The sequence below is a fragment of the Eubalaena glacialis genome, chromosome 3 (genome assembly GCF_028564815.1).
Source record: "Eubalaena glacialis isolate mEubGla1 chromosome 3, mEubGla1.1.hap2.+ XY, whole genome shotgun sequence".
Lineage (NCBI taxonomy): Eukaryota > Metazoa > Chordata > Mammalia > Artiodactyla > Balaenidae > Eubalaena > Eubalaena glacialis.
In genome coordinates this window covers 185508444-185525062 of record NC_083718.1, presented here as the reverse complement: position 1 = coordinate 185525062, position 16619 = coordinate 185508444, and the positions used below count along the sequence as shown (strand labels likewise).

The 16619-nt window shown below is 44.5% G+C and overlaps 1 protein-coding gene across 4 annotated transcripts in view; it reads left to right on the top strand.

The window, feature by feature from the left end:
* The window catches only part of VPS13D (vacuolar protein sorting 13 homolog D), a 241012-nt gene that overhangs the window by 178415 nt on the left and 45978 nt on the right, over window positions 1-16619 (top strand). For all 4 annotated transcript variants that reach the window (XM_061184936.1, XM_061184937.1, XM_061184935.1 and 1 more), the window contains 2 exons: window positions 10206-10338; window positions 13072-13267. In XM_061184936.1, coding sequence (XP_061040919.1) covers window positions 10206-10338; window positions 13072-13267 — 329 coding nt within the window. The remainder of the gene's footprint in view (window positions 1-10205; window positions 10339-13071; window positions 13268-16619) is intronic.

The following is a 16619-nucleotide window of genomic DNA, read 5'->3' as shown; positions in this document are numbered from 1 at the left end:
TGCAGAACTTATGTTCTGAGCTTTTCATTTGCAGTGAGGGGTACATAACAGCAAGAATTTTACAGAGGGACTTATATTTCAGTACAGATCAGAGCCTGATGCTCAAAGAGAAGAATCGTGGGGAAGGATGGTCAATGGACGGGAATGTGTGGGGCGGGTAGAGACTATATCAGCCTTAGCTCCTGAAGTTATAACAGAGATCCTTAAGGAAACTTCATCCTAAAGAATCAGTTCTGTTTCGGCAAGAAAATGGGTGTATCTTTTTTACAAACAAGGGTTAATTAGCTTTCTTCTAGGTTGAAAGTACAGTGAACCAGAGCCCCTATTTTTCTGTCTCTCTAGTAATTGAAGGTTTTCTTTTAAAAGCAACACAAGACATCAGAATAGGTCCATTAAGTCACCTTTGAAAGGGCAGCTTTTGAGTTAAGTGGATTGTGTTTTCTTCCTCGTTCCAGGACTTGTTTTTTAGACCTGAAATCTGTTAACCTGGGAATGCCTAATTCAGCAGGATTTTAAAACACCAGATCTGCAGGAAGTAGATGGGTGTGAATTCTGAATGTTCTCTCCCAGGTCATCTTTTGTGGGGTTGAAGGATATTAAAGTTAGGAATGCCTACTAAAAGGCCACTAAGGAATCCAAGGGACATCCCAGGCAAATACCAGAGGTTTCTGAGGAGCCAAACTGCAGTTTTTAAATTTTAGTCCTTCTGAAGGGTGGGAACCTTTGAGTCTGTTTTTAAAAGAACCTTCTTGTGGCCTTTCTTTGAGCCTGGGATCAAGCCAGGTCTCAGGAGAAATGAGCTAGGACTCAAGTACCTTGGCGCTGAGCTGCCTCCATTCACACCCCAACCCCCCAGGAGAGGCTCACCTTCCCTTGTTCTCCCAGGTGCTGAAGCCCAGTTCCCCGTCTGCTGTCCTCTCCCTCTCGCATCCATCACGCTTGCTGCTGAACAACCTCCCTGACAAGTGAAGAGTTGGCCTTTGTATCTCTAGCTCCATCCCATCCACCCCCATACAGTGCAGTTAGTAGGAAGAAACAGCACCTTAGTGTCCACTGTGAACATTGTATTCCTCTCAGATTGGGGGAGGTGGGCTTGGGGAGGAGCAGAGCAGCAGCAGAGATGGAGAGGAGGGGAGTGAAGCCCGAGCTGGAGGAGCCCTTCTTACCCTAGGAGCACGGTTGGGCTTTGCGGATTCTGTCCCCGCAGCCCTCTTAGCTTTCCCTCCCCCATCGCCAACCCCCTTGTATGTGTGTCTCCACATGTCAGTTACTGACACACACAGCAGCCCATGCCAGAGCGACAACCTCTGTGCAGCTAGATTTGCTTGACCACATCAGCTCTGACGGAGTAAATCTCTTTGCTTTGGTGCTCCACCTCCTTCAGCAGATCCTTCTGTGAGAAGTGGGGTGGAAGAGCAGGCCTCTTCACAGGCAGGAACCCTTGCAATCACGGGTCCCAGTCCCCACCCAGCGTGGCTTCCGTCTTTCTCCCCAGCTGTAAGTGGTACCCGAGCACGGTGACCTGATGTGGTGTAATGTGATCCACGCGGTGGGCATCCACAGAGCCTCCTCTTTATCTGGGGCCTGTTTCAGTTGTGAGAGTGAGAGCTTTGGGGAAAGGGGGAGATGGATTTTAGGCCGCATGGCCTAGGGCAAAGTGTGGGTGATGGAAAGGGGTGGGGTGTCTGAGTTGGGGTACTGATCAGGAAAGGGGACTGGAGCCTGACCCTCTTTCTTATCCAGGGATTTGCATGTCATTTTTTGGAAACTTTTACACTTCTGTCAGCTTCCTTCCTTTGTCGCCACCACTGCTTGGGAAAGGAAAGATGTCTACCTGGTGTCTCTATAAGATTTTCACGGGCATTCAGGAAGAAATTTTCCTTGGAGGCAATAACAAAAATCACAGTTGGGTTCTTTCCATAGATTATCCAGTATCAAATATATGTGGATACTTAGCGGCTTAGCAGGCTATTGTTGGAGATGATCACGGTCTTTCCAGTTTTGTTTTGTTTTTTTTCCTTCTAGCTTTATTGAGATATAATTGACGTACAGCACTGTAAACATTTAAGGTGTACAGGATAATGATTTGACTTATATTACATCCATCATGAAATAGTTACCAAGTAAATTTGGTGAACATCCATCATCTCATAGAGATACAGAAGAAAAGAAAGGGAAAATATTTTTTCCTTGTGATGAGAACTCTTAGGATTTACTCTCAACTTTCATATATAACACACAACCGTGCTAAATATATTAATCATGTTGTACATTACGTCGCTCGTACTTAACTTGTTTTATAACTGCAAGCTTGTACCTTTTTACCACCTTTGTCCACTTCCTCCTCTCCCCACCTCTGCCTCTGCTAACCACAAATCCGATCTCTTTTCCTATAAGTTTGTTTGTTTGTTGAAGTGCAATTGACTTACAGTTCCTGGTACACAGCATAGGGATTTGATATTCCTGTGTATTTCAAAATGCTCACATTCAAGTCTAGTTATCATCTGTCACCACACAAAGATATTACATTATCATTGACTATATTCCCCAAGCTGTACATTTTATTCCTGTGACTCATTTATTTTGTAACTGGAAGCTTGTACCTCTTAATTTCCCTATCCTATTTCACTCATCCCCCACCCATGGTCTTTCCAGTTTCCTCTGTACAACTGGATAGTAATAGAGTCCACTTCATAGGGTTGTTGTGAGGATTAAACTAATAAATGATTTCCTAGATGCCGGATCCTTAGGACAATGCCTGATACGCAGTAGACATTGTTGGCCTGTGTTTACACTTCTAAAAGTTACGCTATATGGTCTTCAGCAGTTGGAAGTTCTCCTTTACCTAGTCTGCTCATACTCACTTAAAACTTCACTTACTTGAAGAAACCGGTTGGGTACAGATTTCTTTCTAAAAAAAAAAATCTCATCATGATATTTCAAACCCTTGAAACACACCTGACTTTTTCAGTAAGAAGCTCAGCTTATACTGGTGCCTAGCATCTGTGATTGTCCTCTATGATGTCACCCTTCTCCTTCCTTCCCAAGCTTTTGGTATTAAAGAGAATATATCTATTCATTTGAAATACAAAGTACATTACAAGAATGAAGTCCTTGTGACTGGGAATGAGATAAGCTCGAGCTTCTTTTCTATTGGGAAATGTTCTGTTTCTGCATTTCTGCATTTTGAGAGTCTAGTCTATTTATAATTGACTTCTTTATGCTTTCCTTTGTTCCAGAGTGGGCATAAGGTGACTCCTATATTACAGGATGAGACATGCAGGGTTCAGTTGGGGAGGAACGGGGAGTGGAGCATGCATTAGAAGAAAGAATAAGATTTGCAGTAATAACCCTTGGCATTTACACATTGCTTTGTATTTTTTCCCCAAGTACTTTTAAAACTAAGGTCTCTTTGGATTAACCCAGCAACTCCGTGGATGGCATCCTCCCTGTTTTACAGATGAAGACACTGATCCCTAAGGAGAGTGTGTGTTTTGCTCATGTTCATCCGGCTGACGCTAGTGACAGAGTTCGGATCCTTGCTACCCAAAGCCTGTGTGGTTTCCTAGTGTTGAAATAATTTATCTGCCAAATCAGGCATTATGGTGTGACCACCTCGGAGAGATTTTTCCCACATCTCAGTCTGTCTCTCGGTTCAGTACTGAGGTGCGGGCCATTTATGCGTATTGAAAACCTTGTTGGCATGGCAGATGGAGGCCTCAAGGGGTGGGAAGGTTATTCCCCTTGACTAGCACTAATTGTAGGGAAACCCACCTCTGGCTTCCCTCCGTGTGCTTCAAGGGGTTTTCAGCGGTAGATAAGTGGGTGCCTGGCTCCTCAGCACAATCCCCTTCCCCTTCTTGGGGGGAAGCCTACGACGAGGCCTGGCTGATACAGAGCTAAAGCTGGGACACCATCCCGTCCACAGCTGTGTTTAGAGATACGTCCTGCCCACATGATCCTTTATAATTGATGTAGAAAAAAAGGGAGAATTGGACTTGACAGACATGATACTTGTCTGTTGTTGAAAATCAGTCTTCCTGATGCTACCCGTGTGTATTCTGTTTATTTCTGTGCTTTAGCCTTCTAGCAAACTCTACCAATCCTTTTTAAAGGAAAAGCAAAATCCTATTATGAGAGTGCTTCAGTCCACTCTGAGCTTCTAGATTAATCTGAAACAACATCTGAGTTCACAACTGGGTCAGGAAGAGCAAGAGAGACTTGCCAATTCAGCAGGCGTGTGTCTTGGGCTAGTTAAGAACCAGGCCAGTCTTGAGGTCTGCCTTTGTTGCTTTTATGTTCAGACCTTGTGTGCTGAGATAATTCTGGGTGGTTTTGGATAACTTTGTTTCTTAACTGGAAAGGAGTGTCTGTTGCCTGATAAGTGTTTACCCATGAAATAGCAACATGGTGTATGTCTTAGGGTAGGAGGGCTTTTAGATCTCCAGAGCTCTCTGCCCCCCCCCAAAAAAAAAAACCCAAGGTCATTGGTTTAGGCATGTTAGCTGGAATAGAATGCCAATCCTAGCTTTAAAATGTCTTTATTATTCTTATTCAGGGTCTCTTTTCTGGATTCCTTCCCCTTTCTCTTTTTGCCTTAAGGGCTATACATAATCATAACCAAGTAGAACTGAAAAAAGACAAACCTGCCCCACTTCTAGTGGATAGAGATCTGGGGTCCAGAAATGCCTCTTTCTTGCCAAACCTCAACTTGTTCCATGCCTTTTTTTTTTTTTTTTTTTAAATGCCGGTCCCCAGTCCCAGCCTGCCCCCTCCACCATTTGGCCGAGTGAGGACTAGCTGTTTGGTTTGCCTTGTGTTGGTGACAGATACCCACTACTTGTTGGATCACATTCTCCTTTAACTCTGCCCTGTTCACAAGTATCACAAAAGGGTTTTTCAATGTTAAGGCAAAACTCATACTCCGAGCATCATTTTTAACTGTGGCTGTTTTAGCAATATGAGTGAAGTGGTGAAGACCTTAGTTTTGAAGCGACTTAGGTCTTACATGACTTAAAGGAGGTTTTCCTACTAGTATTCTGGCGGAGTCAAAAACAACTCTGCAGTTTAAGCCTCCAGACTGCTTGTAAGAAACTTGTAAAAATTGATGACCTCCTGTGTGCCAGGCATTTTGCATTATCTCCTTAACCCTTCAAAGCAGCCCTTTAGACTGTTTTTCTCAGAACCGAACTGAGGTTCCAGGAAGTTAAGCAGCTTTCACCAGCTTGCACAGTAAGGACTTGACTCCTTTGCCCCTGCCTTTTGACTGTGTCATGGCGGCACCCCCAGAGTTCACGGCGCCCTTCCTTCAGGCACCATATAGCTGGGGTTCTGGGTTTCCACGTTCTAGCATAGCTTGTTGCAGGCCATGGCGGCTGAGACCTGCAGCCATACAGCCTTACGCTGAAAGAAGGACCCTCCCTCACACACAAACTCCTAATACTTCTCTACCTTTTCCTGTTCTGCGTGGGTCACATCGGCCCTGGTGACAAGGAAGATGCTGTCATCAGCAGTAACTCAGTGGAGCAAGGATACTAAAGAGGAAATTTCCATTAGGTAAATAACTGTGAAAGAAGAACCCCAGAGCAGGGGGAGAAATTCAAGCCCAGGCTTCTGTTACACTGGCCAAATATCTTTGGCATCCCATGCTTGCTGAATCTCCTAAAAGGGTCAGGAAAACTGATAGGACGAAACAGAGGGACACAGTGTAAATTTTTTCTCTTGCATCATTCCAGCATCTACTTGAATTTCAGTTTTATAAAATCAGCTGTTCTGAGCCCGGCCCCAAACCCAGGCTAATTTGTAGTGGCTCCATTTCTGTAGACAGTGGGGTTATTTTTGGAAGGTGGGGTATTGACACGTAGTGTGTGTCAGCTACACAGTAGAACGGGCATCTTGAAGTACTTCTGGGATTTTTACCCCCTTGCTGAAAATACGGCTTTATAGAAATTAATGACTTCGGGCTGTGGCCAGAATTCACAAGTGTGGCATGTGCTAAAGCGTCCTTCAGTGAAAGAAGGGGGGAAAATCACTGTTGTTTTTGCAAGAGTAATAGGTTTTCTGTGAAGGGCATCCTGTTCCTTCAGAACCTTTCATTTTAGCTAGGACAGTATTCACTTGCAGCCTTAAGTTTTCTGTGGACTTGAAATGGCTACCAAGTGAGCTATATTGACCTAAGTCCCTGTAAATGCTCCTCCAGTTGCTAGCTCATGCTGTCTGCTCTGGTGCTTCCCTCCCCGACAGCTTCCGCTGTACCGGGGACACACCTGCCAGATGCTTTACGTGCTCACTGTCTCATTTAATCCTCACAACAACCCTGCGGAATCCGATTGTACCCATTTTGCATATGAAGAAATTGAAGTTTGGATAACTCAATGCTGTTTTTCTTGAGTGCTTCGTGTATTAGGCTCTGTGCTAAGTGCTTTGCACGTTTTATCTAATCCTTACGGCATCCTTGTAGATGGCTATGCTTATTCCCATTTGAAGATGGGGAAACAGAGGCTCACAGAGGCGAAGTTACTTGTCCATGATCTCGCAGCTGTTAAATGTCGCAGTCAGAATTTGAACTCACGTGTGAATGTCTTTCCCTTATGTCACTTACCTACCTTCTTGGAGGAGAGAGGCAGAAACCACTTGTGATTTATGCTTCTCCTTCACAAGCCTGGGGCGCAGTAGGGTTCCGTACATGTTTGACTGATTAGTTGTTTGGGTGCAGAGCTGGATTGGACTTGCTCGTATCCTGATGATTTTCAGCTTTCCCTCCAGTGCCTCTGGGATTGGTTTTCCTTTGTTTGAGTATCTGTCCCCAGGCTTCATTTCCCATTTGGAGCATCTGCTATGAAAAAGTTACAGCCTGAGTTCGATTTTCAATGCATATGGCTTTTCTTTTTAAAATGCAGAGGCAGAACTGGGGTGGGTGGTGAAGGATGTCCTGCACCAGCGACTCCCACATGATGTTGTAGCTCTCATGGGAATCTGTGCTCTGTTTGGATGATCGTTTTCAAAGTCAAGGACATGTGTGAAACAACACTTCCAGCCTCAGGGAAGACCAGTTCCAGAGGGCACCCATAAAGAGTGCTTACTGGAATCACCTCCCTCTACAGCCCATGTGTTCTCACCCTTTGAGGGAGAAATAAGATACGGGGTGTGATTTACTTTCCCACTGAGGTGGGGAATGAGAGATGGAATTAAGGATGACTAAGTGCTCCCACAGTGAGAGAAGGCCACAAGCTTTGTGGTGCCCTGGATTCAATACTCAGAAGCCCAGTGGACTGGCCTGAAGCCCAGCCTCTGACCCTTCATCTGGCTGGCTTCGGTTTAGTTCCTATAAAATGTCTCTCCCTGTAAAATCTTATTAACCTCTCATCAGTACGGGTTTGGTCGGATCATGGATTTTCTACATCATTGCAAGTTTTCTGAGTTCTCAACGTCACATTTCTAGGGGTGAAGACTTTTGTAGTCATTTCCTGTTAATACAATATCTTTGTACCCTTTACTTCCACTCACAAGTGACAAAAGACAAGCCCAGTTGGCTTTCACAGTAATATTTTAATAGATAGAGAGGTGGTAATTCAAATGGAATCCCTAGAGTAAGCGGAGTGGGTGTGGGCACCTTTCCACGGCAGTGGTGAGGCCCCTGAGAAGCTCATGGAAGAATCCAGCATTTAGAGGGACGAGTGATCTCTTAGGTCATCTTATCCCATCTTCCTGAGGTCAGTATGGTGTTTTTGTACAGAGAACACCCAAGACCGGTTGGTGCTGGGGTGCCAGGGCTGCTGCAACAGAATCAACTGGCAGTTAAGCTTCGTCATAGGCTCCCTCATAGACCTTGGATATTAAACTTGTTTTATTGATGGACGGGGGTCCGTTATAGGAAAGGGGTTGGTACTGTGCAGTTTGCCTGGATTATTCCCCCATATTCTCTTAGGGGGGAAAAGTATTATGAGGTTTTTAACTTCTTCCTAGTCGGCTGCCAGGTAAACAGGACCTTAATTTAATATCCTTTCCAGGGAGATCTCTCTTCTGCAGGAAGGTAAGAGTTGAACCGCCCTCTCACCTTTTCTGTGATATCAGGGAGAGGCATTTTTGTCCACACCCTAAATGAGGACCACTGGCAACCTACATAATTCCAGAACATAGCAGGAACTCTTTCCAAAACAAGGGTCACATTTTTCTCTCCTCACTTGATTCCCAAGTGCGTGCACTTTGTGTTCCAGGTTCTTGTTGTAGCTGTTTCATGTATGGAATTGTTGTCTTCCTAACGAGACTGTCATTTTTGAGAATAGGTCCAGGGCTGCTATTCATTTGTATCCTCAGCAGTACCTAAATCTGTGCTGGGCCCAGAGTAAGTGCTTAATAAAGACATTCTAACTTGGATCATAGATCACAAACTGTCAGAGCTGGAAAGGATTTTGGAAACCACCAAGTCCAACACTCTAATTTTATAAATGGTACCACTCCAAAAATTCACTTTGGAGGCTGGTGTTTATCTGCTGGAAAGAGAGGGTTTTTGTTTTGTTTTGTTTTGTTTTGTTTATGTTAAAGCCTAGTGCAAATGACCATAAATCTAAACCTTTGAAAGGCTTTCTTCAAATGGTGCAGGATGTTCCTTCTTGGACTCGTAGCTGACTAATAACAACAGTAAGAATGCTAACTAGATTCCATACCCTGAGCCGCTGTCACTGATTCTTTTAGCCACATGACAGTGTCAGGACGATCTCCATTCTCCAGATGCCGAGAGGGAGGTGCTACGGTCAGGCACCTGGCTCAGGGTCACGTGGCCACCGGAATGGTTGAGACTAGAATCTGGTTTGGCCAGACCCCCGAGCTCGTGGCCCACAGGGCCTCTCAAGTGGGATCCCCCACTTAATACAGAATCCCATGGTGTCTCCATCCTAAAGGAAAGTGTAAAATCACTTTTCATTTAACTTCAGTTCTCTAAACAGGGAGTGACAGGGAAGGTTAGGCAAAAAGCAAGTAATGATAAGGATTGCATCTCCAGAAAGGTCCGTGATCAGTGCCCGAGATCATAAAAGCTTTTGGTCAGAGGGAAAGGAATGAGAGCTCCCAAGTCTTGCTCCGGGAACCGTTGCTTTACATGGAACTGCTGTTTCTTCCCCTAGTCTCTCTTCTGTGCCCAGAACTCACCTTCCCTCGTCTCTCGTGTCAGAAGCCTCAGGACTGATGGCTTTCAGGGCAGATCTGTGTGCCCTTCCTTGCCAAAACAGAATGAAATAGCCTGTGCTGGCCAGGCTGCCAGTGTACCGGGTCCTCACGGCAGGCTGTTTGCCTGGAGTCTTTCCTCTGAGCTTTGTATCTAAATAACATTCCTGTGAGTTTTCTAAAAGGTTAGTCCTGGGTCATTGGCACTTAAACGACTTGTTTTGGTAGATCCTTCTCGAGAAGGTTAATTACATATTTGATATCCTTCCCTTTTTATGTCTGAATGATGAGGATAAGTACCCTGTGGTTTATTAACTGTCACTTTAAACCTTTTCAAATTGTCTTGTGACAAAACAGAGTTTTATGTCCTTTTTATCCAGCTTTGATGGATGAGACAGCTTCTCTGGTTAAAGTATGCCAGGATAAATAAAATCTCTCTCTGATTCATGGGGGAGGATTTTGCATTTGAAGTCACGAGTTCAAGTCTGCCACTTTGTATGAAAGGTAACCTAACCTGTTAACCTTTCCATGGACCTTGTTTTTCTTTTGACAAGTGGAGCTGGGCGCCTAGGCACTTGGTAACTGTTGAATAAGTGAAAGAAAAGGCATCTCAAAATGTGGATGCCAAATCCTGAAGCAACAGTTGGCCACATTTCTATTTTGAATCCCACTAATTCTTAAGGCAAAGAGCCTCTATCCTTACCGTTATAGAATCCCAAAGCTCACCTCTCCTCCCCCAGGCCATTTTGTTATACCTGTAATTTTTCAGTAAGTTTGCAATAGGACTGTGAAAGGTAAATGTCATTATGGACTTTTAGTAGTTGTTTGCAAACCTTGTGTCCACCTGTGTAAATGTCCCACAATTCGTTATGTGTCCAGTGCTTGAAAACCACTCTTCCGGGACACACAGTATATGTAATTCAGCAATTAATCTCTCTCTCATTCAGTATTTACTGACTCCCGGCTAAGAGCAAGGGAAGGTATTTATTTAAAACAATTAAAACAGTAAAAAGTCTTTTCCTTCTGTTTCGTATTCCTTCCAGTTTGCGGGGACGTTGTCAGATGGCTTAGGGAAGACGATGGACAATCGCCATCAGTCGGAGCGGGAGTACATCAGATACCACGCGGCCACGAGTGGCGAACACCTTGTAGCTGGCATCCACGGCCTGGCTCACGGTGAGTCATGTGATATCAGGCCGCGGAAGAGTGGCTCTTCTGCCCCAGTTCCTCGGAGGTGCCTTTTGCCCATCCAATTGCAAGAGGAAACCCTAGCTTGGTATCTGGGTGTGCCTGAAAGCCCTCCAAGCTCTCTTGTTCTACCCTCCCTGGGTTGAAATGTTACAGCCTGTGAGAACTCTTCATTCATTTTCAAAATGTTGTGCACATTGCAGTTCCTTCCTGTTCTCTGGCTTCTGTCCCCAAAGCGTCCTAAGGTGTAAAGATCGGAACTCCTTTTTAGAATATAGGACTGCTGCTTCCAGACTTGCCTTCTGCTTACGGATTATTCCTTCCAGAGAAAGCAAAATGTGAAACTGGCTGCCAGGTTTGTGGCCCAGATGTTTTTGAGTCTTGTATAAATGCACATTCACAGGGATTATAAATCCTTGTGCCGAAGAGATGTAGGAGATGGCATGAGTGTGTTAAGTCTCTGAATTTGTTTGAATTCTGATTTTTAATGTTTCAGTCTGACTCATTTGCCTTTTGTTGCATTAACAACTTCTCAGCATGGCGTTGAAGGCCCCTAGGAAGGTAAACCCAGCCAGCTCTTCCTTCCACTGTCCCCCAGCCACACTATATTTCAGCCACCCAGAGCCACGTCCTGCTCCCCAGACATGCCTCCAAGTCCTTGGTCACTCATGTTTCTTCTGCTCTCCCCTCCTCTGCCTCACTTCCTTGCCTTTCATAATCCTACTCCACCTGCAAGCCCCAACTCAGATGACGTTTGCCCAGCTCCACTGTCCGCAGTTAGAATCGATGATGATTCGAGCACACAAGGCAGTCTGGGTTGTGTATGTAACCAGCTCTGTGTGTCTTGCTTTCCTGATGGGCTGCGAGGGCCAGGAGAGCATAAAGACCACCTCTAGTCATGTTTGTACTTGGGCAGAGCCTCACGTGATGCCTGGCGTATAGCTCATGCTTAGTAATGGTTGTAAACTGAACTGTTGGTACCAGATTCTTAGGAATAGTCTGAAGCTATCAGAAGTTATATCAAGGTTAATCAAGTCTTGATTGTCTGCATTTGGAGGAAAAAAGGAGTAGACATAATAAAAAAATCATGTTTTTCTTAGTTTTTGTTTATCAAGTTTCCTAATGGTGAAGATTGGATCAAAATACCTCTGCTTTTCCTCAGCCTGCCCAACTGGAAAGCGAGCAGCCCCCAAGGAGACATCAAGCTAGAAGTAAAATTTGGCTGAAATTGATCTGTTTATGGACTTTAAAAGTTGATTGTTGGGCAGTCATTTGGGGTTAAAGATTTAATCATTCTTTCTACTAACTGTAATTCAGAGGACTGTTTTTTTTTTTTTTTTTTAATGAGTATAAAAGTACATAGCTCTGCTATGTGTACTTGTCTTTATCTGTCCGGCATCCTTGTGATGCAGAGAGAAAGCATGGCTGTCCTGACTTTTTAGATGGACATACCAGTGTGCCGAGAAAATGAGTGATTGGCTCAAGGCTGTAAAATCCCTTCCAACCAAGGATCCTTCAGATAATATGTACAACACCTCCAGGAGCCAGTTAGGCCATTCTAAGACCAAGAACCAGTGGCCTCATCCAAGGAGGACCCATTAAGCTCTGGGATATATGAAAGCAGTAGCCTAGAGTGAGATCCTTCCTTCAGGATGAAAAAAACCCCTTAAAAGATAACAAGAACCAGAAGCAATTGAATCTCCTTGGTTTACAAACTGGGAGTCATGCTCCGTTCTCCCTGTAGGCCCTGCTTGACCAGGTTTGGTAATGTTCTGTCTCTGTCATGAGCTTTGTTCAAAAGTTTGGGAAAGGCATGTTGCCTCACTGGAGCAAATGGACCCAGGATGCAAAAGAAATGTTGTGAATTGTTAGTACATTCTCACCCAAGGAATTTCCTTTACCAGTTTGTCTCACTAGAGCTGAAGCGTCTAGAGAGTCCTCATACCCCCACTGTCAAAGGGTAAACACCCTGTGAGTGTCCCTGGCACAAATCCTGGAAATGCTTCTTCCCTGCAATGCCTGTGTCCTCTCCAGCCTTCGCCACTTTTGAGGCTCTTTAAGGTCACTGTTGTCAACTTTCAAAATGTTTGGAATGTCTTTTTTGACTTAGGTTGGTCTTTTGAACTGGCTGCATTGAGGGTCCCTGCTGGCTTTGGCAGCTTTGGGGGTGCCCTTCATCAAGGCTTCACCCTTTACTCTGATCGCCTGCACCTGTTCAGCAAAGTGTGCAGTAGCTTTACCCCATTTCAGACATTTGGTGGTGTTTATTACCAGTCACACAGTATTCTTTGAAAACTGAGGATTTATATTTAGTCATCTCTCCACCTTATGTTTTATGGGATCCCAACTTTCCCCAAGGGCCCTATTTGCTAGCCTGTCGATTTAATCCTGCGTCTGCACCCTCTCCTGATTGCCCATATGCTATTCAAGCTCTGGAATTAAAAAGTAGTCACTGTTAACCTCTTAGCTTTTCTTTGATTCTTTTAAAAGTGAAACGTGCTTTACTTCTGACCAACATGTAATGTATATTCTCTGACTCTAAACTCAGTGGGCAAGTCTGCTGCCTCCCCATCTTGAGTTGGCCTGCCTGTGGCCTATCAAGAGATTGACATTATGCCCCTAAGTTTACCTTGCCAGGTGCATGGAATTGAGGGGTTTGTCTTTAAATGCTTTTGCTTTTGTCCTTGGCCAGCTTACAATAGCCCTTGTCTTTTCTGCTAGGTATCATTGGTGGACTGACCAGTGTTATAACCTCAACGGTGGAAGGTGTGAAAACAGAAGGGGGTGTCAGCGGTTTCATATCTGGCCTTGGGAAGGGGCTTGTTGGCACTGTAACCAAGCCAGTGGCAGGCGCCCTGGACTTTGCATCAGAAACAGCCCAGGCGGTGAGAGACACAGCCACACTTAGTGGCCCCAGGTCAGTGGTTGTCGGAGGAGTGGCTTGTGCAGTTTCCAGCCCGGGTCTGCTGCCTCTCCTGAGCCATACTGATATGTTGAATCCTATACTTTTTCTGCCTTAATGATGTGATTTTTAAAAATTTGAATACATGTAACTAAAATTTCTGACCTGCCTAATACAGAGGCATGAAAATGAGGCACAAAAATCTGGCATGAATTTTTTCCAGATCTATACTTATATCTGTATCTATCTTATCTATATCTGTATCTGCATGTACTGGATATGTGTGTGTGTGTGTGATGTTTTTTTTCATTAGAGGAGTCAGAAATACGATTGGATCCTTACACACGTCCCCTGTTCACCAAACTAACTAGACCCCTACATGCCCATTAAGAATACTCTCAGGCCATAGGCTGTGTCTTGCTCCGAGGCCCCATGGCGTGGTTTGAGAATCCCTGCAACTGCGGTTCACCACATGGGTCTGTCCCTTCTTAGTTCTCCTTCCACTTGAAAGTGCCAGCCAGTTGCCCAACCTCATAAAGAAACTCCCCAAGGAAGTTGGCAGTTCTTCTGTGGGATGCTGTCTTGCCTTGATACCAGCTGAGACAGGAAATCAGTGACAGCCCATATGGCTCCAAATTTCATAGGATCCAACAACTTTAACTTCACTCTTTGTGTTAGTGGCCTATTTTAGCCTCCCTTCTTCAGAGTGACTAATTGGGGATCTTATCAACAAAGGGTATAATGAATGTTACAGTTCCCAGCCAAGCTGGACTCCACTTAAGCCCAGAAGGATTTCTCTGCTGCCTGGTGAATGGATATTCCCTGAGTGAATCAGTGTGCCCTTTTAGAACGTCTAGGGCCTGGGCCATGTCCACACCCTGTCGCTCCCTCAAATAGGATTTGAAGTGAAATCGTCCCCAATTAAAATGAATCCATTTTCTGTCACCAGGAAACCTTACTGATGACACATTACTGCACTAGGGGAAATGCTTAAGATTGTAGACTGGGACCACGTAATATGTTCTGCCAGAATGTCTTCCTTCTGGAAGCAGCTGCTTTTTTAAAAAAAGGATCTGTAGAGTTTACTTTAGTTAATTTTACATTCTCTTCTCAGACACAGAGCTGAAATAATCCTTGAGTATATTTTGAAGCATTTATGGAGTTGGGAAGAGGGGCAGGAGGGAGCCTTCAAAAGTATTTCCAGTTAGTTTTTCCATGTCTGCTCAAAGCCCAAGAAGTCTGCCGCAGGTATTTTGTTAGGACAGTAAGACCTAATGAAGCATGAGTAAAGCGGAAGGCCCCTAAGAATTCCAGAAGATCCATCCTCATCCTTAAAATCCGAGAGTGGTCAAGGGACTGAGTGAGTTGTTTCCAAAAGGGTCTGAGGTCTGTGTGTTAAATTGAGAAATATTATTATTTTGTGCTGTAAACTTGAATAATGTTGACCAGAAAGAAATCACTTGTATTTTATACACTGTCGGTTTGGAAGTCTTGATAAAGTTTTGCATATTTTTTAGGGCACAAAATGGTTGCTGCAGAAAGGTGGTGGTGTCATTTTTACCAGTTGTCTGGCTTTGCTGTAGAAGGTTCTGTTTAGTGTCAGTCAGTGTATATCTGTCACTCATTCATTTTTCAGTTAGTAAATATTGATTGAAAATTGCCTAAGAACTCAGGGTTGGGAATATAGCAGAAAGCAAGGCTGTCCCTAGTCTCAAAGGACTTACAGTCAAGCGGGGCAGCACACATAAAACAAATAATCATATAAATAATAATTTGCTAAAATTGCGATAAATGACACAGGAGATTTACAGAGTGCTGTGAGACTGTATCATTAGAGAAGGCGAGGAGTAGAAGGTTTGCTAACCTGGGGTCAGTGGGGTCAAGGAAGGCTTTTCTAGGGAAGTGATATTTGAGATGAAGCCTGAAGTAGAAGTATGACTTGGCCAGGTGAAGAGAAGAAAGAATCATCTTCCAGGTAAAGGGCTGCAGGGAAGCCATGCAGCTTGTCTCAAAGCGACCAGCAGTGGGCAGTCTAATTGAATTGCCCAGAGCGGCTGTCTTCTAGTCACTCACTCCTCCTAGAAACAAAAGCTCTAGTGACGAGTGAGGAGCAGCCAGGTGGCCATGGGCCTACAGACACGGAAGCTCAAAGCGGGGGGCGTTAAGCTGCTGCCTCTCCTCTCTGTCCCTGGAGGAGCCAGCAGTGGGAGAGCCAAGGCTGCAGTTACCACGTGCTAGACCTGTGAACTGAGGGCCTCAGAGAAGCTTGGCCCTTTACCCTTCATTGCACTGAAAAGGCACTACAGATTCTTCGGAAACTCTTTAAGCAATTTCCCTTAGTCCATTCGTCTAGATCCAAAAGTAGGGTTATTAACGAGGAGCCAAGCACTAGAGAGAAAAGAACACTTGACCCCGAAAACAATAGCACTCGGTCCCAACCCCCTTACTTATGAGCTTTGGGCCCTTGGTCAAGCCTCCTAGCCTTTCGAAGCCTCAGTTTTTTTCCTTTATGAACTGGGATAAATATACCTGTTTATTTATTCTATCTCTCAGAGGTTTGAAGCCCAACCAGAGTTATTTTAATGTGGATGCTATAAAGAACTATAAAATGCTGGGTGATATTATTTTTGAAGTCACATTAAAGGAGCAGAGAGATTTTTGCAGGTGGAGAAATGTTGCAGTGCCTTAAGGGTTTGTTCTGATGACACTGTGATCTCTTAGGAACGTACTAGCTCTACCAAGGGATAAATCACCCTGATTTCTTGGAAGTGAGTTGTAACCATCTCCAACCATCCCTGTTGATTGAACAGGATCCAGGGGTGTTACTCAGGGTTTTTCCCCACTGTTTAGACAACAGGGACTAACAAATGATTTGAAGGGATTAGAAGTGAGATTCTGACCGAGGGCTGACCTGAGCCCAGGGACTGAGCCAGCGATAGAACCCAGGAGTCCAAGGGCTCTGCCTCTGAGTCCGCTCTTGGAATGAGTCTTTCTGCTTCCTTTGTAATATTTCATCCAAGTGAGGGCTTAGATCTTAGCATCTATGTTTTAACTGACCCAAATTTTAAGCAGATGATGGCAAAGTAAGCCATAAAACTGTGGAAGACTATTCCTTCCAGTAATCCATCTGAAAAGTGGCCTTACAGGAAATATTGGCTCCTTTTTGTGTTTATTTGAACATGATTTTATTTATAGGGAACCCCCCCCCCACTTGAGTTCTTTTAGATTAAAATACTTCCAAGTTCCTCTCCTTGTTGGAGTGTGCAGGCGTTCCAAGAAGACAGCCACCTACCTTTTCCCTGAAATTTCCATGCAATCTAACAGTTCTTGGGAAGGCAGGTGGGGGTGGGGGAGAGGAGAGGGTGGA